The sequence below is a fragment of the Aquila chrysaetos genome, chromosome 11 (genome assembly GCF_900496995.4).
Source record: "Aquila chrysaetos chrysaetos chromosome 11, bAquChr1.4, whole genome shotgun sequence".
In the NCBI taxonomy this organism is placed as follows: Eukaryota; Metazoa; Chordata; class Aves; order Accipitriformes; family Accipitridae; genus Aquila; species Aquila chrysaetos.
The window spans coordinates 23,708,375-23,733,641 of NC_044014.1; the positions used below are offsets into that span (position 1 = coordinate 23,708,375).

Here is a 25,267-nt window from a genome sequence, read left to right on the forward strand (position 1 = left end):
GAAATCAGTCCATCAACTTCTGCAAGTACCTGAATTTCTGTAGATTAAACCATCAAGTTTCTAAACCTCCAGCAATAAATTTGGGTCCAGAAGCTAACAGAAGCATTCACACAAGGAAGAGTCAACTGTTTGCTGATTGATGTTTCCTGCAACACAGAAGGCTGAAAGTCTAGAAAGCATTTCTAAGAAATTTTGAGTTATTCTTCAAGGATTTTCCTTATGACTTTGGCCAAATGGATAGAGACGTTAGAAATAACAAGTTTTTGTTGCTGCAAGCAACACACCTCTCTCCCAAACTACTTTCTCATAGCATTGGAACAATAATGTAGCCATTTCTTGAAGTAAGAAGGTCAGTTTGTAAAAAATAAATATACTTACATACACACCAAATCAGTGTCTCCTTCACTAGACAGTCTATCAACTGGCATGGTTCTCAAGACATCTCAAAATTTAAGGAAATGTCACTGCAAACTACTCAACCCAGACTGAACATATCAAATCAGAATAATCAACTTAAGGGTTTCTCTGTATCGATACAGCAAGAATGTTAACAAAGGACATGAGTCAATTCAAAACACTTGTTACTGATTAACTATTTCTCAATATGTTGCACCTATGGCAAAACAGAATCTCAATACAAATCAGCTTAACATATTTCTAAATATGATTAAGGTAACTGAGAAAGACTATTTTATTCAAGAATAAGAATCACTACACCTGGTGTTAAAACAGAAATAGGTAGTATATTTTTTTAATACACACCAGAAGATATTTATATCTAAATTAATTTCTAGGTATTATGTAGTCAGGGCTACTAAACTGAAGTGCATCATACCTCCACATAGATGTTCAAATTCAGGAGTAGCAAAACCTTGGAGGTAGATTAAGGTACAGCAAATTAAAACTATTTTACTTTTGAGGCAAAAGACCTTCACACAAATTTCACATACTTGAAGGTACAGACACCAGTTTTAATTAATCTGTCCTAATTTTCCTGAGAACTACCACATAGTAAAGCCCTAAAAACAATGTGAAAGGCCAGTGATGAGTGGCAGTCATCTTGTATATTACTAAAGAAAAGGAAATTTCAGCAGACCACAGAAAGGAACCAAGGTATTATAAACACAGATTCCTAGTAGTGCCCCCATATAATTCAAGGCACTTTGCTGATCAAGCCTTAGTACCACCAAGAACTAAACAAAAGAATGACCATCTGTTGTAACTGAGGAAGAAAATTCTGCCTTTCTTCTTTAAATTAAGAGTCCCCATAATCTTATCTGGACAATTCCCTCCTTATAAATCACTAGGCTTAAAATCACAATTCTTGTAATTTTGTTTCAGCAGAAGTCTTGGCAGTATAAATGAAATCAACTAAACAGCATCTCCAAGTTGATGGACATGTGTCTGAAAGAGACACTCTTTACCAACACAATCAGAACATATGTGTAAACAAAGCTCAGAGAATAAAAATCAGATTACTGCAAGTTTCACAAACTTCCATTTTCCCAGAAATAAGAAGCACTTGCAGCAATCCTTCTGGTTAAGCTTTACTGTCATAGCTATTATGATAGCTGTCCTCTACTGGAAATGAGTTTATGCCAGCAAAAATAATAATTTAATTTGCATAGTTTAATCACTTTCCTGAATGTCATAATACTGACAAAAGACTTCATCCAGAAGAAATTGCATCTGCACAGAATTTTCCTTTTCTTGGGTGATTCCTACACTGTTTATAGAGCTGTGATTTCCGTTCTTATGCCAGATGATTATGCCTACACACTTGCAGAGAAGACCTCTCCTTAATAAGAACTTCTGCTAATAAACCAGAAGGCCTGTAGTATTATACAATTGTCTCAACTGTTTACAGAAGTCATTTCACACACCACACTTGTACCACAAGTATATGATATGTTCCTAGATATAAAAAGGCATTTCACATCACCCATTTAATTTAAATACATTTACAACATCAGTGCATGCCAAGCTCTAATGCAGCTATTGAAGCTGCTGCCAACCCACGAATAGTGCCTTTTCCAAGTTACCAGATGATTCTTTAAAAAACAAAAAAGGCCCAAAGAACAGTTCTAATAACACTGACTGCCTTACATTTATAAACATGGTTTTCATGAGAAGCAGTACACAATGCAGATTTTCATATATATATATATATAAACGTACAAGCTTGTATGTCATCCTGATGTAGCCTTGAGTGTTATAGAAGCACATATGAAAGTACAGGCCAAGATGACAGAATTACCTTTTAATTAAATTTACTTGACACTTTGAAACCGGATTAGCTGCCAGACTGAGACTGAAAGAAAAATTAATCACAATCCTATTATGACAGTGGCTTTCCAAAGTGTTTTTCCAGACTATGTTTCCTCTACACTACTTTCCAAAAAGCTTTGACCATGTTTCCTTTAATCTGTAACATGAGGAGTGTTAAGGCCTTGTCAGAATGGCACCATTTCCTTGCTTTGCTTTCTTCTCTTTCTCTGCACAATGCATATGGAGTTCTGTACATATTAGTATTTGCTCCAAAAACGCAATGTGCCTTAGTACATTTTCCCACTTACACCACTGAACTTGTAAATATGCTTCCTCTCTGTTTCTACCATTTTCTTCTCCTCTCACATCATTCTGCTTGGCAGTGTAACATCTGTAAGTGAAATGAGCTGACATTCCAGCCTCTGAAATGGTCCAGTCAGTACAAAAAAAACAACCTGTTGAATTCAGGAATGAGATTCAACTGGACAGCAGCCTATAAATCTGAGGAAAGGGAGAGGCAAAAAAGAAAAATGGAGCACAAGTAAAGGAGAAAATGTTAAGAAAATGAGAAATACAATAAATGAAGATAAAAGACAAAATGGGCCGTCAATATTTATATACTACAAAACCAAATTAGGAACATACTTTTTCCTTCTCTCTGATATTTAGATCTTTTCCAGAATAGGCTGCCACATACCTTCTTCCATATGTGGATAAACAACTTTTTTCTTCCATCCTTACCTATACTCCCAAAGCTTTCTTAGAACCACCTATTTATATTTTAAGCTGAAATCAAGTACACTTTCTCTGTTACTAATCATAGCAGGAGTGGTTTTGATTTCCAAACACAACAGTCAAGATGTCAACTAAGTTAACTAAGGTAAGTCAAACAGGAGTATGCAAAAAGGAAAGCAACTGAGTTTGAAAATTCCCATCTGATACAATCTTCACCTGACATCAGCAGTCCATGCAAGCCGAAACCAAGTTATTAGAAACAGGTACCTCATGTCATCACAATCTTCTTCCCTTTAAATTGCACACCACTATTTAGTGTTTCCACTGTAAAATTTTTAAAACTTGTTTTCATTCTTCTTACTGATACACTCAGCACATTTACCAGTGAGCAGTACTCCACAGCTGTTACTCAAATGCGCACCAAATTTGCCATTTTAAATAGCAATCTGAATTTCTATTAAATGCTTCAGTTTCATACTCTTTCAAAACCAAAATCCACATGATGAAGAGAGTAAAAAGAAACAGTTTTCAAAGAAATATAAGAATAACTGAAATACGATGTTTGATATAGCAAACAATTTTAAGACTACAATTAACGAGTTTTTTCCTGAAAGTCATGAGAATGCTAGCTCTTATCTAGAAAGAAATACATAGCATTATTTTGATCGGATATGCAGCTCTTTACATGTACTACCCGTCTCAGGAAACGATGCGGAGTTTTTGAAGGGGTTTTTTTGTGTGTGTTCTGTAACAGTCCCAGCTGTCCCAATGAGATCTACTAATGGAAAATGCACTAGAGAATCCAAGAGTTTTTTATTACGACACTGCTTAGCCTACATTTCAGTTCCTGATTTACACTTCCAAAAGACACAAGAACAGAAGACAATATACTGACAACTTCAGAAAATTACCTTGTATAGCATCATATAAATATCTGTATTTCTATTTATTTTTAAATACACGTAATACTCACTCTCCTAATGTCATCTAGTGTATTAATTTCTGGTGAAAGTCCACCATGAACACAAAGAAACTGTTGATTTAAGAGAGCAGCAAGAGGGAGACAATCAAAAGCTTCCATACAAGCATCATAGACTCTTTCCGAGTACTTTATTTTACCTACAGGAGAGAAAATATTAAAAAAATTAAGAAATCCATATTAGATGGAAGAAGTAATCTAGTGGATTATAATTATAAATCTTAAAGTGAGCGCTTAAAAAAACCCCAAAGCAATTAATATTTTTGGGTTTAAATAAGCATTTCCAAACACCACAACAGCAAGCACATTTCTAAGACATATTCTCTTCTAGAAGTATAAACTTTTTTTCATTTCTTCTTCTGCTATCTCAAGTGTGGAGAAACCTTTTTTTTTTTTAAATCACAGAATTATTTCGTGTTATACAATTATACAGCATAATTCAGTGTAAAATACTACTGAGAAGTTTGTGGTTTCTCATTTACAGTGAAAAGCTAAGAACTGCTTATAGATTACATCACTTTTACCTACATCAAAGAGGGTTTTACCAGGGCAAATGATCCATTTATCAGCCGATCAATACTTACACAAGCCTCCAAATGGAGGAGCAGCTTCCATCACCAAAAGAGTTATCTTACTAGTATAGTTGAAATCAGTTCCCCAAATAGAAAAATTATTCAGCAGTAGGGTTTTCTTGCTAGCTTCATAATGCTGCTCAGTAAGTTACTTTGCACAGTCCCGATTATAGCCAAGACAGCAAAATAACCTTCCTCTCTCCAGGATTTTAAAATCGGGACTGATACATCAAAATTTACTCCATAATGTATCTTTACAGACAGCAGTCTTCTACATAACTTGCAGTCCAACACCACACTTAACTGCAAGCAATTCTACACAAGCAATGGGCCCTCCAAATGTTTGCAAGACCTTAATTAAACTAACAAACACCTCTCAAGCAAAATGACAGATCGTAGATCAGCAGGTTGTAAGCAAGCTAATTTTAAATTCTTAGACAGTACTTACATTCTTGCTTAAAGGTAAAATACTCTGTTAGGTGTCTGCATTCATGGTTGCCTCTCAAAAGAAATAATGTGCTTGGGTAGAGAATTTTCAGGACCCATAAGTACAGCACACACTGTTGAAAAACAAAGATATCCAGTAAAATACACCAGTTTATAAGAACTTTAAAAATTATTACTGAGAAACATTGAGTAAGAATGTTAACAGCTTCAAAAGCAAGTACAGCTTAATGTGCCATTTTAAAATACAGCACTACTTCCCTGAGTCCGGTTCTGGACATGAGTTATGCAAATTGCTTTTTATTTTTCTTAAGAACAGCTGCACAGAATGCTGAAAAAATATTTATATTCATTGGATACTCATAATAAAATAAACTCAACAGAATTATACTGCAGAACACCTTCATCTAGACAAATAATGTAGGTGTTTGTGCCTAAAATCTGATTTTATATGATTCTCATTCTAAACACTGGCATAAAAAGGAAAGCAGACATTTATTAACAGAGATTGAAGAAAAAAACCCCACAGAACTATTCACATTGCAAGTCAGCTATATCATTTAGAGATGGTTTTTAAACTAAGAATGGACAGAGTAAACCTTTTTTCCCCCCAAAACTGGGAAAACTCATTGTTTATTTGGTGTTCAAGCAGCAAATTCAAAGAATTATAGTAAGGTTCCATGTATCATTATTATTGCAACATCAGCAGCGAACAGAGTTGACAACAGAGCTACAGAACATGCACAATTTTTTCAGTTTAGAGTCTGTTACCACCCAGCAGTCCTGAATGCCCAAAATGTATTTCTTAAATTTCAAATCTGATTCTTGTATTTTTAACTGAGCACAAAAGTCTCAAAACCCCAGAAGTTTTGGACTACACTGAAGTCACCTGCAAGCTGTTATTATTATTATTGTTCTTAATCAATATGAGTACCCAGAAGCATTCATTCTTCAAAGTTATTTTGCATAGAATAGTAAGTACATGACGGAAGAAAGAAAACAAAGGAACACTTTAAAAAACACAGCAAACATGGAGAAATACATCAAAGACTTTTATGTGAAGTTTAGCTAAACTAATTACTGAATCTTTCTTATATTCTTAGTAAAAATATGCAAAATAATAATTTTTCTAATGATACCACTTGCTTTCCAATGTTTCTATAACTCTAAAATATCCTGATACATTGCAAAGTCCCCAGACTCTTTAAAACTGTTTCCCAGCAGAGAGCATAATCAGTTTCTTACAAAACAACTGCTTATCATCAAATGAATACATGAATTAATTTGGCAAAGCCTACAATTGTGAACTGTTTTACTTAAGTCAGTTTGTATGAAAAATTTATAAAAGCTGGCAGCCTTGAAAACATTTAACAGAAAAGTGGCAAAATAGTGCCTTCCTTTCAGTGAATGGATACTCCATTTGATTAAATTGCTGAGATTTACACGTTCTCAAGCATGTTACCTATTAAGCACAAAAGAAAATTTTTTTTTTAACCTGTCCTGTACTGGCAATTTTTTTTTTTATTATTAAATAGAGACAGACTGATGTCAGAGTTCTTTAAGTCCTGTTACTTCCAGTACAGAAAAGAAGAATTTGCACACACTTATGTGAAGGACTCCCTCTTGATCCCAGCAGTTTGTTATATACAATGAAGGTAGCATGTAATTATCTTCCCTATTAGAAGTGATGACATTTTTTAATTGGAAATGGGTTACTACTAAAATATCAATGCAATTAAAGATGTTTCAGGACAGACTGATTAAGAATTTATTAGTGAAAAATCAAATTCCACTGTTCATACATTTTTAGAAAATTTCACCTTCACTCTTCCATGAAAAGTCAAATATTTTACCAAAAGTATATTACATTTCCAGTCACTAAGAGAGATTTTTAAAGTAACCATCTATGAAAACTCCTGGAGGTCAACTTAAACTTCCTAAATGTTAATTACGGCAAAAACTTAAGTAGGAAAAAATTATTTACGGTTAAAATGAAGAACAAATGGCTGATTTTTCACGTGCTACTTTTTTCTTTCTCAACAGGACCACAAAGTATAGACCCACCTTCATGCACCTGCAGCAGTTCAACTTCATTCAGATAATCTGCCACACACTTCACTGATGTTCCAAGAGCCACTCAGAGTAGAAGAGAGCAGATTATCTCAATGAAGAAAGACAAGCCTTTTAAGAACCCTGGAGTCGTTTTCAAGCGTATGTTTAGCATACCTTTACATATTCCGCAAGTATATTTAGCATGCCAAATATTATATTAAAAATTAAATTAAAATCAAGAGGGAAAAAAATTGAACCTGTTCTTATTAATATATTCAAGAACATCCATTGTTCAGAAGTTTTTTGTAAGTGTGATGGTTCAAAGGCTTTCATACCATGTTTTGATATATTAACATAGTGTTGCTATGTAAACGTCCTTGTCAAGGACAATTACATCATTTGTAATCAAGAACAGGCCAAGAAGATCAAATTAATAAATAGGCAGTCTGTTGAAATTTTTCCTTATAAATGACTTTGAGGCAATCACTCTTGCTGCATCTCCTGTTTGTCTACCATCCCTAACAACCCCAAAAGGCACTGTGCATACCCTTCACAGTATATACCCACACATGTTATTAGAACAGCATAATTTTAATACAGAAATGAAGTATCATACACCATGACTTGCAAAATACTGTTTCAAATGGTATACCACTCTATTAGATTTGCTATCTATGAAGAGATCCCAAGCTGAGACACTTCCCAAGCTGGCTTCAGAAGAATAGTTAACTTAAAAATCATAGCTCTGAAACTAATTGATATGATTAAGTGAATATCTCTGGAATGTAGCATACTTAATAAACATGCTGAAAATTAAAAAATTATTTGAATTCAAAATACCTGAAAAATTAATGGCAGAAACACAGGTCATCCTTAGGGAATATCTGTAATCGCCCTCAGAATTTTAGTAAAGAAAAATATTAATAATTATTAAAAAACATTTGATTACATAAGTAAAATGAATCTACTTTATCCAGATAAACAGCTAGAATAAATTAAAAGACCTTGCAGTCATGACTCAGCTGTTCTCCAAAAATATACAAACACACACCTTCCTGCATACTACCAGAGAAACAGGATTATGTATAATAATGGTATAGAATTCAACTTTTAAGAAACTAACTAAAGGAAGAGGAAAAATCAGTAAGCCTGGTGATTTCAACAGGACCGTCCAAACGGCTGGTCAACATCCTCCTGTAAACAGGCCTTTGTCATAGGAGAAAGCACAGCAAGGAAGGACACATTCACATGTTAAAGCAGACCTAAAATTTAATTTGAAAACGTCCGTGAAAGTGTGCTTATAGAAAAATTTAGGACAGAACAGATTATATTAATATATTATTCAGTTACCTCTATACTAAAATAACCTCTGTCTACATAGTCACCGAGGAAGAGGTATCTTGTGTTAGCAGGTGATCCTCCCACTTCAAACAGCTTCATTAGATCAAAGAACTGGCCATGAATATCACCACACACTGCAAGCAAAAATTTTGTTCAAATTAATTAAAAAAAAATCTAACAGAAAAGTTACTAAGTTATAGTTAAACAGCCACAAAGTACTTCTAATTAAGAGGAAAGGCAGGTATAAAGCAGGAGTAACAGAAATTTTTGAAGCTTCCCCTTTGTTTTTCATTAAGATGCTGTCCTCGCTACCTGTGACAACGCTGATGATAGTCCTATTTGAGTCTAGCAGATTGTGGAATATTTTTCAAACACAGTTAAATGCACTGAGGTCTTGAAAGTTGTCAGCAGCTCTTTACTGTCCTCCCCAACCCCTTAGGTATCTTTGCAAATTCTCCTTGGTATGTGTATTTGAAAACGCCTACTGCTTTGCAACAATTTGCTGTGTCTATGTGGGATTGAAAAAAGCAGGGAGTATGCTTTTGTTTCTGAGTTAGACTAACATACCTTTCAATATCATCATATCTTCTCTTTGCTCAGTTACTTTTCTCCTTCAAATAACCGTGTTCACTATTTCAACAGTGGATTTTTCTTGTGTTTTTAGAATGTGAGACAGGACAAGACCAGTGGTCAGCAACCTAAGGCAGAAGTGCCAAAGACAGCAGATGGGAAGACTTTGAAGAGGATACAGCAAAGCCAGGACATCTCACAATTTAAAAAATGTATGGAAGAGACAACTGCTCCTAACTCCTCATTCCCACAGGAGTTCTGAGCTCAACAGAAGTCAGGAGCTGCCTTCTCACTTCTGCACGAGGTATTGCTGATAACAACAGGAATTTGAGAGACTATGCCTTCCGTTGATGCAAAATGTCACTGATTAACTGACAAATAGCATCTTCCAACTTCTCACAGTTTATCAGTACATTTTTTGGGGGGGGAAAAAAGCTATTCTAATTTTGGAAAGAAATATTGGATATGGCATACCACACTTTAAAGGCTGTTACTCCCTTGGAGCAGACCATTTGTCATCATGACCTAAAAAATACTAGACTAAATAGAGTATGTCCTCTTTTATGCCACTTTTCTTAGGATTTCTACTCAAACACTGCAAGAACTTTCCTTCTTTATCAGCTGCCAATATACCGGTAGCTCTGAGTAACTACCTGAATAAATGGAAATAGAAAAATTCTAAACATATGGACAACACTGTAGTTTTGAGATTTATCTGGAGCTTCAAAAGACTCTGAGTTCAGACAGTGACTTCGTGGTTTCCACCATTTCAATCATTCTTTTTTTAAAAAAATGTCAATAATAATGTACTGTTTAAATGTTTTCATTTACCCAATACTAACACCTTAAAGCAAGCTGATGCCCTAAAAGAAGCTTTTCAGACATTAATTTTATATAGTTCCATCTAGAAGAAAACACATTCAAAGGAAAGAAAATCTGATTTGACCAGATATGTAACATAAACTATTTTCTATGAGTCTGGATTGTTTATAAATAAAAGTACTAAAGGACACCAATTCCACCTCTCACCAGGTCAAACAGAAATAGAACTAGTCAAACCATGAAAATACTCCAAAAAACCCTAAGAGTCAGTTTTGTATCACAGTGGATCTAGTTGTAGTATGTTAAAGATGCTAAAACAATCTTTCAACACTTTCCAATACTACTACCCTCACAAGAACATGGTTTTACATGCAATCGTCAGTCTCGCCTACAGAGGAACTATAAAGGTGTATTTTTCACTCAGAAGTCCAGTTCACAGTATTTGCTTCAAACCATAGCAATTCGCTTCTCTTCACATACTTAGATTTCAGGATAATTCTGAGTTCATTTTTCCATTCCAGGTAGATGTCTTTATTCCCACTTATAACACTGCACGAATTAGAAATCTGTAATTCATCAGCATTTAACTACTTTCTATTTTGTCATTTTAATACCAATCATACTATTTTTTTCCAACGGGTTTAATGCCTTCATTTTGCACAACAATGTGCAGCCTATTTTTTCAGGCCATTTGACTACTGTTAAGCAAATCCAGTTGTGAGGGATAATTCAATAAGACTATACAGAAATTTTATTTTAGCAATTTTTAAGACAAACTCTACTACTGAAAAAATCTGGCTTTTTTCAAATTTAATTATGAGTGAAATTATCTAGAAATATTACCTGTAATTGGAGCTTCAACTTCTATCATAGTTTTTTCCCTCCGTAATATTGCAGCACCCTCATTGATGATTCTAAGTGCAATTTCTTCATCCACTCGACCTTCTTTTATCAAGTGGTTCTTCAAAATGTCAACCCTTGGTCTTCCATCTGTGTCAAACACTTCTTCAGACGTCAAGCGATGTGTTGGTGGAAAGGGGACAGCTAAAATTTAAAAAGAAGAAACAGTAGTCGCAACAATGCTATTTTAAAAATATACTCCATCTAGGATTGGATCTGTCATGGAATAGCTGCTATCCAAAGTAGCAAATTTGTCTTACAATCAACCAACTTGATGACATCATTAAAAGCTGGATGGAATAGTGCTATCTGTGTATGTATTTAAAAAAATTAACATCTATAATGTGCAAGTTTGTAGAAACTATAAAACAGAGTTAGAAGACACAATAATATGTACAACATGTGGAAGAGTCAAAACTGCTTTTGCAAAGGGACATCACCTCTCCAATATACTTCTATTCTCTGAAGGACTTAACAAGTGTTGGGCATGCAGGAGATCCATTTAATATCCACTCAGAGTTGCAAAATGCATTTTAAAAGAAACCCATCATCAAAGCTTCAAAAAAAAAACCCCCCCAAAACCAAAAAACCAACAACAACAAAAAAAACCCCAAACAAAAACACCACCAAAAAACCCCCAACCAAAGAAAAAAACCTCCAAAACAAATCCAGACCTAGCAAGAAAAGGATACAATACTGTTTAAAGGACTAGAAATAAAAGGAGGTAATAGCCAGCACCTGGAAAGGAAGGTCACTGGAAAAGCCCCACTATAATCTGAGCTATTTGATAAATTCATAAATTACACTAAAAGGAAGGTAACTCAGGAGTGATGCAGCCTTCAGGTGAAAGTAAGTATTCCAGACAATGAAGAATAGGGCAGGCTATGAAGAGTTACAGAAGTCATCCATACTACTGAGTGGCTCAGCAAAATATGACACATTAAATATTAATAAATGCAAATTAACGAAGGAAACAAATCCTAACTTTACATATAAAAATCACAGATTATAAAACTACTATGACTATTCAGAAGCAAGGTTCTTCCTATAGTTCTAGGAAAATATTTGATGGTGATAAGTCAAAGAAACCCAGAAAACTGAATGTTAAGAATTATTAGCAAATAGAAAACAAAAGATGATGCAAATTATGCCACTGATAAATCTAGTATGCAACTCTGGTTTGCCCACCTTGTAAAAAAGAAAGAATAATTAAAAAAGGCTTCAAGGAACAATAATGGAAATCAAAAAGTTAGAATGATTTCTGCTACAGGAGTAAACTAAGTAGACTAGGATTCTTCAGCCTAAAACCATGAAAACTAAGGAGAACTCTAACAGAGTTCTATGACATCATTAATGGAGAAGGTGAAAAGAGAGCAGTACTTGCATGCTTTTGGCCCCGAATGGCAGAAAGGGGCAGGATGAACTCTGCCACTTTGAAGTTCTGTCAAACCACTGACTGAGCAGGAGAACAAGTTCATACTATCAGAAAAAACTGTAATTATGGGAGCCTACAACATTGCCATTGTAGGTTGAAATTCCTTCTTTGAGCTTGTTTTCCTTATTTTCCTGTTGTGCTGTCCCTAAGAAGATAAAACTAGGAGTAGAGGCTGTCCATATACCAGACACAACTTTAGAAATTACTGTAAGTATCAGAAGTCCTTGGATCCTGGTTCGTGGGTCAAAAACAGCCGTATGTGATCCATATCTCAAAGAAGTGGAGCAGATGAGAGGTCTGAGGTTAGGGACCAAACCAGGCTCAGCAACTGCCCAGACAGCACACTTGATGTCCGGCAGCTTACATGAATTCAAACAATGGCAGTTCAGTTACTGCACAAGTGAAATATGGATGTGGGACATGTTAGAAGAGGAGACATCAAAATTGCCACTAAGCAGTGCATCAGAATATCGTCACACTCATGCAGCATTACAGGAAATAAAACTAATCTGAAAAAAAAAAAACCAACAAAAAAAGCATACCACTATTGAAAGAATTAAACAAAAGAGAAAAGGAGCAAAACCATTCAATTTCTCTCCATTTAAATATTATTTCAGATATGTTTCAAAAGAAAAATTGGAGAAACCCATCTATTCAAAGATAAGAACAACTAGTAGTATGAATACACTTGTAGATAGATTATTTATTTTCTTACTCTCCGAAGTTAAAATTTACATTACAAAACCCAGTGCTTAAATACCAAAACATTCACTGACTTCATTTAAATTGACTTCTAGATCACTAGCAACACATTGTTATCTCTCTGTTTTATGCAATAATAAAAATCTATCGGTAAAATAACTGATGCATAAATCACACACATATATTCACTGAAATTAAATTATACTAGAAAATAAACTGGATAATTGTCTATTCTTCCTCTTATAAGTTTCTGACTAGGAAGAAGCTGAAAAATGTGCCTTTGCATTACACAGTGTAGAACAAATCTGGCACTTTATTTTTGGACATAAAGTATTTTATTAACAGAAAAGAAATGGCATGCCTTTCCTTCCAGTCTCCTCTAGTAATGGTTCAAGTTTCATTTGGAAGTGTTAAAATTCCATGTAGTCCAAATGTTAATAAACTTAACATACTTAAGAAATCAAAAGACAACCACTTCTGTTCCATGCACAACAATTGTTTAAAAACATAAATCTGTCTCTGAAAAAGAGAAATCCATTGTTCCACCAAGATAAATTTAACTATTTCTTAGAAGCACTTAATTATGACCATGCAAGCATCAATTCTAGCATTCACTGGTTTTTTTGAACTTGTCTTTCCAACCTTCATATTCTCTTACTGTTATTTTTGCATTATTTGAAAGTTTATATTAATCTGTACATAAATCAGTTTTAGGCCATTTCTTCCCCCACTTTTTTAAACACATTATTTGTGGGCCCACAACTGCCTTCAGCAATGCAAAGTTGAGCTCATCCTTTTATGAGAGACCAGACAATTCACGAAGTAGCTTTCTCCTGTTTTAACTGTTGCAAAAGCATTAGAGATCATACCTTCCCAGAAACAAAGTCAATCACCTCTAAGACACAGTTTTGTAGGAATTGTACTTCATTAGTTCTAGTATATTATTCCTAGATAACAATCTACTTAAGTGAAGGATGACCCTTTTTTCTTCTTGGAGTTTTTTAGGTAGATGCAGGGTGTGGTAGAGGTCTGTTGAGGTGACCTGCTGTTCTTCATTCTCTCATGTGCAAATCATTACTGGCTTATGACTACCAATGGCTGCAGAATTCGGAAAGATGGTGTTGACCTCTTCCTTACGACAGTTCAGAAACATTTCAGGGTTCTAAGCACATGGCAGATGTCCATGTAATATATTTCAGATCGGATTTGCACAAAAATTAATTCTATTTTAACAAACTACAGCTTTGAGTCTGTCTAGCAAGTTATATTTTTCTGGGAGGCTATAAAAACAGATGTTTCTGTCCAGTGTCTAGAAAGAACTGTCTCAAATTATTTGAATTAGTGTACTTATGAAGGTTCAAATTAAAAACTCTCTATATCTAGGGGTTATCCATAATGTCCAAAAAATCACAAGTGTTAGTATCAATAGTGAATCATCTGTAAAGCTGTATTTGCCTCATGAAAAAATGATGTCTTAAAACTAGTTCCTCAGAGTTTAACAAAATCCTTTTCATACAATAAATGTATTTTCCTATTGCTCAAGAAGGATTTTTTTTTTTTTTACAATAATCTTCAGAGAAGGCAGAATAAAACATGGCCAAAAGATTTTAAATGCATCACCCAGCTGAATAAAACAGTAACACTTACTATAGAAACTGTTTCTTTCCATTTTATACTTTAATTTTTTTCTCAACAATAGTTAACACTACATTATCTCTCATACCTTTGAAAAATATTACAAATAACATCTTTTAATAGGTTAAGGATGATAATTTTTGAAGCATGTAGACAATTTCTGCAAACTAATGGGTTTAATTAAACCTTTGATGAAATAGTAATAGAATGTTATAGCCTAAGGAAAAAGAATTGCAGCATGATGTGTTCCAAGACAGAAATATAACCCATGTTTCAAAGTCTTTGTGCATAACCTGGGCTCTCGGGACTGTAACAGAATGGTAATTAAGAGGAATTACCCTAAGGAAATAACATGGTGTTGGTCATTAAAGGATTCCCTTCTTCCATTCCCAGCAAAGCTAAACAACAGAAAAGCATTTAGAGATGAATCTCTAAAGCAATACACACTGCAATACAAAATAACAGACTATATCCTATTAGTAAAAGTATTGATGTTAGTAACAAAGGTAACACATCATGATTTACAACAACATACAAGATTTTCTAAAACAAACCATTGCTTACTAGTCAAAATTAAACAATTTCAATTTTAAAATATGTATGCATGATATAATTTTAACTATATTGATTCAAAATTTTAAACAGTAATGCTTTGACAAAGAAAACAGTGGGTAGGTCTGGGGATTTGTTAATAAAAAGGTTTTGATGGGGTTTATTACTATTTGTATATGCATTTAGAAAGAGGAGAAAAAACCACCTTTCTTTTATACTGCAGTACTACTTAAAACAGAAATATCAAAAGCAAAACCTCTAAACCTAATTCTATGCTGACTTTCTACAAGCCTCTGGGTACATTTATAGCTTACAATAAAGCATGGTACAGACATCCAAAGGTAGCACCAATCTGAATAGATAAATTTATAGTACATTGTAAAGTGGTTCAAAAGTAGAAAAACTACATTAGCATGGCACTTTACTCAACATAGTAATCCCTGCTGTGAGGTGCAGTATGGCAACTAACACAAACATGCTACTTCCAGACCCAAAGCAGATCTCGCATTGCCTAGTAACTCAGTACAACAGTAGCTGCTAACAAAATCTTACATGTAGATACTGTAAATTTAAGCCACGCTGATATACATGCCCATTTTAATAACGTTGGTTAAATCTGGCTTGTATCAGAGACCCTGTTGGAACAGGCTCATGAAATAAGATGAGATCAAAGCCTCTAGACTAATGGTAGGAAAAAGTATTAGGGATCAGCTGTACAAGGTACTGTACTTCCACAAGCAAAGTATTTTCTGCTCTTAAGACCTTATAACTTATAGAATTCTTTTTCTCTGGCAGTGGAGGAAAATTAGCCATTTTTCCTTTATCATCAGGAACCCATGAAGTGTTCCACAAACTCAGCTTTGGCTGCAAAAGCATGCTCAATATTCCAGATTTCATTTTCTGTTTTAAGAGTGATTTTGATTTCACACATAAAGTCTCAGCTCACATTACTAAGGTCACTAAACACAGACATTGTGTTTGTAAAGAATTTGTTGCTTTGGTGGTAGGTATACATGAAACAGTATATAATGTTTGTCTCCACTAAGTGGTATCATATATCAGTACAACCATGGTGTTCTGTGAAAAGATAGGCCAGTATCCTTCATTTTGTCAGCAGGTTTATTACTATGATAGCACAGTTGTCTGCAGTTTTTCTGTCGTTTGGTCAGGTTTTGTGGGATTTTGGTTTTATAAATGCATTGCTGTCTACGTATTGTCACTCAGAAGAATCACAAAGCCTAAAACCTAGCACATCTATCAGTCTGTCCCTGGAGTTTTCACACCTCTGCCAACATCCATACAGAAGAAAGAGATGTAGCACCCATGACCGCTATGAGGACAGAATATATCCAATTATCCTTCTGCATTTGGCAGAACAGATTTGAAAAGAAATAGCATAAAGACATCACAGATGGTCTATGGACCAGCAACCCTGAAAATATTAGTTAAGCACAAATACACAGCAGCGACTACTTGAATCAGAAAGCTAAAATCAAGAGTTGGCAAAAGATACGAGTTACCCTATTCATCCCAAACAAGAAAGCACAGATTCAGCAAAGTCAGTTTCTTGCAAATTATGGTATTTTTCCTAAATGCGACAAAAACTATCTCTTTACTCAAGCTTCTTTGAATGCATGCCACCTACTATATTAACAAGCATTCTAGAAGCAAGGAAAAATGACCCTGTAAACCTTGAAACCCTACAAAAGCAACTCCAGGCACTATTTATTTTATCCTTACTTACCATGTACTTGCAGTCTTAGAAGTTTCATAGAATTTTAAATTTCAAATGAAACTATTGATATACCTAGTATGCCACGGTACATTCATCTTTTATGCTGTCTGTGTAATTTTTCAATTAACTCGGTTGATGCTTTTGGAAGTTTCTCTCAGGAAAAATATAATTATTTCTTTGAAAAGTATTTAAAGATGCTCCTCCCATTAAAATGGCCACAGTGTGTTATGCCAAAGGATTATTTAGTGCTTAAACGTGCTTCTGGCAATGACGGATTCACAGATCTTTCCCTCCCCATACTGTTTTCCAAACAGGGTGGTTTGAGGATTTCCTCTAGACCTTCATCCAGGCCATTATGTTTATGATCACTGATAGAACTATTTTTCACTATTTTGTCCAGATCCTGAATAGACGCTTTTATAGTTGTTGCCTCCACTGTACCTTATTGCTATGAATTTTAATTACACATTATATGAAAAAGTATTTCACCTTTCCTTTATATTCATTTCTGGAAAATTTTGTTTAGTACTGCATTTCCCCTTTTCATAGGGAGACAAGAATTACAGTTGTTTCCTATTCAACTTTTCCATTAAATACCATTCATTATGTAAGCAGTATCTAACTCTACTCCCTACTCACATACCCCTTTTCCAAGTCAAGGACTTCTCATCTTTGTGGCTCCACCTTGCATGAAAGCCAAGATCTGTGCCTCTGAACAGATCTTTAGATAAAGAAGAAAATGAGGAAGGGGGACCAAAATTAATTGCTGCTGTTCAAGATGCACATACAACACAAGATGCATACGATGGCATAATGGTGCATTCTTTTTTCTAAACTTATCTTCTAATAATCCCTAAATTCCTGGCAGCCTGTTTGACTGCCACCGCATTAACATTTTCACAATATTATCCACATAGACCCTAATGTTTCTCTCCTGAGTTCACCACCCTCTACGTTTAAGCAAGAATTGTTCCTTCCTTTGCAGAGTCTACTCTACCTTTACCAAAGCAGTGCCTCCTGCAGCTTCTTTGCCGAGACACTCAGTCTAACAAGAGCTTTCTGAAACATCTCTGGAAGGTTACTATCCTGAATAAGTGTTGTTATTTGTCATTCACTCTGTTTTCTAAATCACTTACCAATACATTTAAAGAGCACAGATGACAGATGTCAACCTCCCTCAGCCATGGAAGTTTACTAGCTATTCATATCCTTTCTTTCCTAACTAATTTTGATCCAAAAGGGAGTATTTCCTCTTTTGCTTACTTTAAAGGCTCCGATGAAGGAACCTGATGAATAGTTTTGCCTGGTTCAACCAGCTCACTGGCTCCTCCAAAATATTCTAACAATTCCTCTTGATTTCCATCCATGAAAACTGTACCAACTCCTCTTTAATACTGTATTTCTCCAGGGACATAGTTAGTCCACTCTTTCTTACAAGTGCTATGAGTCTGCTTAAATTAAACTTATTGATCTACAGTTCTCTAGTTCAATCCAGAGTTTTAAAAAAAATGTTGCTGTGCTCTATTTCTCAGACTGAGAAGATGAGTTATGCCACAGGCTACGGAAAATAAATCTGCAATTTTGCACCCAAAACCCCCAAAGAATTCCTTTAGAGCCACTAGACAAATATCTTCTGGTCCTGGGATTTTTTTTTTTTTTTTGAACATTTGTTTTGTTGATACGTTCTGAAACCACTTCCATTTCAATGAGACAATTCTTTGGTCCCATTCAGCAATAAGAATTGATTCATGTGTGAGAGAGTCCTTAGTTACTTATGCAATGAACACGTGTAAGTAGTTGCCAGATTTTTGTGCTCTGGCCTTACCTTCCCAAGCCTCAGCTACAAATTGGCTCTACTGAAATTAAGGCAGGCTTCCATTTCTGCGTGGAGTTTTTTGGGTTTTGTTGTTGTTATTTTAAGATTCATTCACTATAACCATCCTCTCAAAAAAAAAAAAAAAAAAAAGCATAGGGCCAGTCAAACACTAACTTGTCAGAATTCAGTTCCATTCCATTGTCTCTCCCAAAACAAAACTGTGATTTTTTTTTTGAAGTATGACCTTTTAATACTCTCTTTACTCTGCTGCTTTTCTGCATCACTTTAGAATCATTTCTGACCACCAGCATAAAGACGTTCCAAGTGCCTTATAATATTTTTAAAACAGCCTTCATGCTGCCTGTGAGCATTTATCCTTTTACCTTTTTTTTTTTTTTTCTTTTTTACCAGACTCTGAATTTTAAAGTTAAATACTGCAATGATTTCTTTTTCTCCTTCATGGAAATCATTGTTAAAAAGTACCTATTAGTGTCTTAATTTAGGACCCTGCTCAAGGCTATGAGTTACTTCTCTTTGGGATTCTCTGAAGACTTGTTTCTATGAGCTACCATTTAATATCCAAAATGACTGCTTGCTAATCAGACTGTATCACGACTTTTATCCACAACAAAGGAATACTGAAGCCTCCGATTTCCAGAAGAACAGACATCATCCCCAAATTTAGCAAAAAACATCCATTAGCTCAGCATGACAAGGTCCTGTGGACTGCTTTCCAAAGCCTAGTAACACCCATAGTGGGCAAAGTGCAATGCCAGGGAGGGTAGAGTACTTCCAAGTAGAACTCTGCGGTGTAGCTACTCACAGGTGGGTCAGAGAAGGTCTGGTGCTTTGCCCTCAAAGGAAAGCCAATAAAGGCTCAACCCTGCCATGCCTAGGACCACTCTATCAAACTGTCTTGAGCTTACAAGGACTTCTTCCTCCCTATCAGCGAAAAACACTTAACGACAAGGTAGTGAAACCGTTGTTTCAGTAGAACAGATACAACACATTGACAAATTTGAAGTATGAAAGTCACATGCACTGAAAGGTCAAGTGTGCTGACTGAAGTAAATTACCATCCAAAAAGAAAAGCAAATCCAAACCCAAAAGAACCACATACAGCAGTTAAATATCAACAGCAGTTGAAAGAAAAAAAATCCCCCCCACCCCGATTTTGACAGAACATGATAGAGAAAAACGCTATCTTCCACGAGACAGTAAAACACTAAGTATCAGTCTTCAAAGATTAAGAAGGTGCCTGAGAAAAGAGTAAATCAAGACAACAGGTATGTTTTCTCATCTCTATTAAAAAAAGCATTAACAAAAGCCTTGCCGCTAGACACCTTTTGGGAACCAAATGCCAAAAACTGGCTTTAGACATTTCATTTTCATAGCTAATCAATAATTTATAGGAAACTCTGTAAGTACAAATTACTTAGACAATTTAACTAAGTAATGAAAAGAGAAAATTTGAGCTTTTTATACACTTTAAAAGCAACCAATGATCTTTGGTGACACAATTCATACTTAGGAAGGTATGCCAGACCAATACAGCTAGACTGTATAGACTACATATTTAAAGCCACTACTATGTTTATTACATGTATCTCTAATATGAACATTACCCCTGATAAACTTTCACATATTTTTATAGACATACGCACTTTCCACTAATTGCTAAATATACAGGTCAAAATATAAAAGGGGACACATCCTAATAATTATCCTACCTTATTAGAAAAGATTAGTTACTGATGATACAATAATTTAACCATTTTTTTCTTGGGTGACCATCTCTTGCCCATTTCTGCCAGCATATATTATTAGCGGTAAAGGATTTAATTTCTCATGGCCTCTGAAATGTAATGGTTTCTGTTATTTTCTCCCCTCTTCCAGCAAAGCAGAGAAAGAAAATAAAGCTAAAATAAAAGCAAGAGATGAAACAATGCAAATACAAGCACACATTAAGTCCTGAATTCACATCTCCTCCCAAAAAGACCTAGTACATGGTGAGCATGAAAGCTGAAATACAGACCAATACACAGATACACCAGATAATATCACTACATTTCTCTCTGTGGCTCTTCTCAAGGACCTGAGACATTACAAATGAAATGTCTCAGCAAGGAGAGATAGAAAGCCTGGGTGCCCCAAGGATGTTTTTTCTTGGCAAAAGAGCTGGCACACAAAAAACCTAACATTTTTAGAACACTTTTACACTTCTTTTTTTCTCCTATAGTGGATCACATTAAACAAAATAAACATGAAAAATTATCACCTAGAAAAGAATCCCCAAACCTTATTCCAGTAAATAAATTCATTAATAATTATGAATAAGTGGATACTTATGAAAAACAAGGCAATTTCTACAGCGATTCATAAGCATTACAGAAGTTAAAAGTGTAAGACTTTATGCAACCATTTGAACTGTTGTCTTAACAGTTGCACCAGCACACCTAGTCTACACATTTCCAGTATAAAAAATTAAAACTTTTGGATCCCCTAATATGCAGTGTTGTCTTGACAAAAGCAGAGGGCCCACCTTAAGAGAGCATCGCAGAGTATGGTGAACATTTCTTGGTATGCGAGAGACAACACATCTGTTTGCAAACAGGGATATGACACAGTCATCACATTTTAACGTGGTTTCAACAAACGTGCTTATGTTGCGTAGATACTCCCACTTAGCACTGACATAACCTGCAATCTTGCACCTCTGGGGTCGCTGTCTAAAAAAAGTATTTCCAACTGCACTGCACCTAATGGGGGAGGGGGGAACCAAACCACCCTGTCCTTCATATCAAGAACACAGACAGCTTGGCACAGCTGTCCAGGCTTTCCCCAGAAGCCAGTGATTCAGCATGATAGGTACGGACAGGACAGGTCAACAGAAAGAACAAAAAGATGCTGCTACATGAACATTAACTGGTTGTAATTATGTCAGATGAAGCTATCAAAGCCCGATTACCTTTACAATAGCTCTGTGTCCTACACACCCAGGTTCAAAGAAGTAGTGTAACCCCAGGGTGTAATCCTGTTAGAATGAAGCAAGTCTTAGCTATGATTTTAAACAACCAGGTGCACAGGTCACATTTAACAAGCTGAATTATTAAGTGATTGGAAATCAGCAGGTTTTCCAGCACACTCTAAAGTACCTAATCACTTACCATTAGTCCTCTTGTGCTGTTTGAAGAACTTAATTTGTTACAACAAACTGCGGTAAAAGTACAAAAATTCAGCAAGTCTAAACGCTACACATTAAAGAAGCAATAATAAGTACAAGTTTCCAACAGACTAGTTTTAACATTTTCTACTTTCACTCTTGCAATTTGTTCAAACAAATCAACAGGTTAAGCAATCCAAAATGACTAACAACTTACTGTGAACAAAGCTTTCCAGCCCACTGGAAAACATGCAGATTTCCAAAACATACTATGGGATTCCAAGACTTTAATTAAGACCTGCTGAAGACAACGACATCCTTTGCATTTCTCAAGGCCCCCTGTTATACAAAAAGTTAAACGAATGGATCTCCACCCCTTCGAACTCAATCAGACCCTGTGTTCGTAGAAATGTCAATCTTAAAAGCAGGCTACTTTGCATACAACCATGAATTCTAATAGCCCAGGTCTGCTATCACAAATGTCTGCACTGGCATGGTCAAATACTGATCAAAATCAAAACCTTTGAGATAAAAATAAAAATATCTATACTTTGAGTAAACAAACCCCTAGAAATTCTTTGAAGTGTTACCTACACTATCCTTTCTACTGACAATTTCAATCTAACAAATATATTTTAGGATACTTTAGTTGCAAAGGATTATTCTCCCCACAATTACTAAAATGACACACTTGACGTGCTCCGGAACAAGGATCTTAGTATTTTACAGCATTTTGGTCGCTAGACCATCTTAGTTTTGCACAGATGTATCTACTTTAAAACGTTTTACTTTTTCTTCTGAGTATAACGTTTGACTTCTAAAGGCCTCCCACGAGACTGCGCTACCAAGAAAGGCCACGAAGAAATAGATCAAGGTGAATATTTTCCATCGGAACGGGGAGCCCGAGAACGGGCAGCCAATGGAAAGGGCGGCAGCACCGGATTCCCACTCCCTCTTCCTCGGCGCTGTCAGCTCCCGCGATTACAAGGATCTCCTCTGCACAGGCAGAGGAAAACCCCCGCAGAGAACGAGGCGTGAAGGGGCCAGACCCCCGGCGGGGAAGCCGGTGGCCCCCGGGCAGCAGAGCACAGGCACGCTCCTGCCCGCAACGCCTGAGCAGCGCACCCGGGCGGGATGCGCCGGGGCCGCAGGCCTCGGCCGGGCACCGCTTCCACCCGCGGCGGGCTGACCCTCAGCCCCACGGGCAGCTCCCGCAGGCGGCCTGCCCCGGGGCTCACCGCAGGCAGGGCCGGCCCCGCTGCCTCCCCGGGCAGCGTCCGCGCCCGGCTCTGCCTCTCCCCCGCTACAGACCGAGCCGTCCCCGGGCACTTCCACGCCCGTGCGGGCACCCCACGCCTCCGCAGGGAGCCGGGCACCCCTCCCGCGGAGCCGCCGCTCCCATCCCTACCTGCGGGCAGCCCGGCGGCAGGCAGACGCCCAGGCGAGGGCACCTCTCCCCAGGCGCGGGCGGGCCGCCCCTCCGAGGCCGGCCGGCCCCGGACGCTCGGGGCGGCGGCCGCCGCCCCGCCGGGGGTCGCGGCCGCCGCCCCGCGCCGGGCAGCCATGTTCCCCGCGGGCCCGGGCGGCGCCAGACCGCGCGGGTCAGGGGGACGCTCACCCTTGACGGCGCGCTCGCTGGTGGCGTGGGGCGGCAGCAGCAGCACCTTGCTCCCCTCCTTGGCGGACATCGCTGGGCGCTGCCGGGCTCCGCCGGCGGCGGCTGCTGGGCGCGGCGGCGCCTTCGTCCGCCTACCTCCGCCGGCGGAGGGCTGGCGGGGAGAGGGCCGCGCGGCGGCCGGCGGCGAGGCGAGGCGGGGCGGGGGCGGCTAAAGGCCCCGGGCGGCGGCGGCGGCCCAGCGGAACATGGCGGCAGGCGCGGCTCCCAGCTCCTCGCGCAGCGAAGGGACAGTCCGCCTCGGGCCCGGCATGCACCGCGCCGCCACCCCACGAGGGGACTACGGGAGCGTGGCGAAACTCCTGGCTCCGCCGCGCCGCCAGCGCGGCCGTTAGGGAGCGTGGCGAAACTCCGCTCTGGGGGCGGGCGAGGGGAGCGGGGAGGGGCGGAGGCTGCGGCAGCGAACCGGGCTCCAAAACGAAGCCGGAGGAGGCGGCGAGAGGCGGAGCGGGAGCGCACGAAGCGGCGCGACCCGCGACTGGCGGGCCCAGAGCGGGGGGGCGGCGGAGCGGGGAGAGGAGGGGGGCGGCGCGGCGGGCGGCCCGGCCCGGCCCCCAGCGGCCCCTCAGCGGCCGCGGGCCGGCGGCCACCATGGAGAGCTCCGCGGGGCCGCCCGGCCTCCTGGAGCCGGGGCAAGGCAAGGCCCCGCCGGCGGCGGCACGGGGCGGGGAGCCATTTTGTCAGGCGGCGAAGCCCGAGGGCGGCGCAGGGGCCGCCCTCCCCGTCCGGGCTGAACGGGCGTCCTCAGTGCCCCCCGGGGCACCACCTCAGAGCGCCCGTTCCCTCACCGGGGCGTCTCTCGCCTACAGCACCCTTGGAAGAGGCCCCTCAGCCTCAGCTCTCGGGGGAGGCCTTAGGTGCGGGGCCAGCCTAGGACAGGAGATGGAGGAGGAGGGAAAAGAAGATTCCCCCCCGCCACAGGAAAAACCTGGGCACGGCTTCCTGCCAGCTCCCACCGCCAGATAATTCAGCCAGACGTCTCTGCTCCACCCTTGGAGCTGAACAAGAGTGGACAAAGGAGGCAGCCAGGAGCGCTGAGATCCCCGGGTACCGCAGCACTAGCTGCCCCCTCCCGCTCCCCGACGCCCCTGGCACAGAGCTGCACGGGGAGGTAACGGCACTGCACCACTGGCCTCACCTTCGCAAATGCAGCAGACCGCGGCCCTTCCATTATAGACAAACCAGGCAAATTTTGTGTAGAGCAACAGGTCCAACCATATGCAAGGCGTAAGACAGGGCTTTGCCTTGACAGAAAGGTTGGTACAAGTGTAGTAAATCTAAGCGAAGATGGTCATTCTTTATGACTACTCTGTATTAAATTAGCTTTGCTGATGAAAAAAGCTAAGTAGTTCCTACTGTCCGTTGTACCAGCTGTTAATTTCACCCTCTCTCCTCTGATTTAGTGTATCCTTAGTTGTACCAGCACAGGTTAGCTGTAGGACTGCACTGTAGTTGGATCACAGAAATTGGCGGGGTTCAAAAAAACAAAAACCAAAACCAAACAAAAAACACCCCCAAAAAACCCAAACTAAAAAATCTTTGAATCTGGCATCACTTAAATATCTGCCAACAAACCCCGTCAGATCTAGCAAACACCTAAACATATACATAAAACCATATTTAATCAAATGCAGTGTATCTGAATAGTTGCTGCTTTGCATCTCAGCTAATAATACAGCTCTTACACATTATTTGTACTGAGCTGTGCAAACTATTTCACACAATAAACCAGGAATTTAAGAAAGAAAAACCATTCAGAGGTAACAGTTTCCAGCAAGGCCTTGGTTCTTGCTCCATTCAGGTCCAAGGGAAAAGGATGACACCTGAGGTGAGTACCTGCCATCTTGAGCACGAAAAGCTCTTTGGCTCAA

The 25,267-nt window shown here is 38.5% G+C and overlaps 1 protein-coding gene across 13 annotated transcripts in view; it reads right to left on the minus strand.

Moving 5' to 3' along the window:
- The window catches only part of PPP3CB (protein phosphatase 3 catalytic subunit beta), a 50,809-nt gene extending 27,053 nt beyond the window's left edge, over positions 1-23,756 (minus strand). For 4 of the 13 annotated variants that reach the window (XR_003925678.2, XM_030029527.2, XM_030029525.2 and 1 more), the window contains exons 1-5: positions 23,340-23,755; positions 10,627-10,827; positions 8,401-8,525; positions 5,003-5,114; positions 3,977-4,122 (exon numbers count right to left, since the gene is read on the minus strand). Coding sequence is in view for 12 of the 13 variants with exons in the window: in XM_030029527.2 (XP_029885387.1) it covers positions 3,977-4,122; positions 5,003-5,114; positions 8,401-8,525; positions 10,627-10,827; positions 23,340-23,409 (654 nt within the window). In the remaining variant the exon portion in view is untranslated. Of the gene's footprint in view, positions 1-3,976; positions 4,123-5,002; positions 5,115-8,400; positions 8,526-8,958; positions 9,090-10,626; positions 10,828-23,339 lie in introns of those variants that run through there. The other 9 variants (XM_030029533.2, XM_030029529.2, XM_030029532.2 and 6 more) reach the window with 5 other exon arrangements.
- Between the last annotated feature and the right edge of the window lie 1,511 nt (positions 23,757-25,267).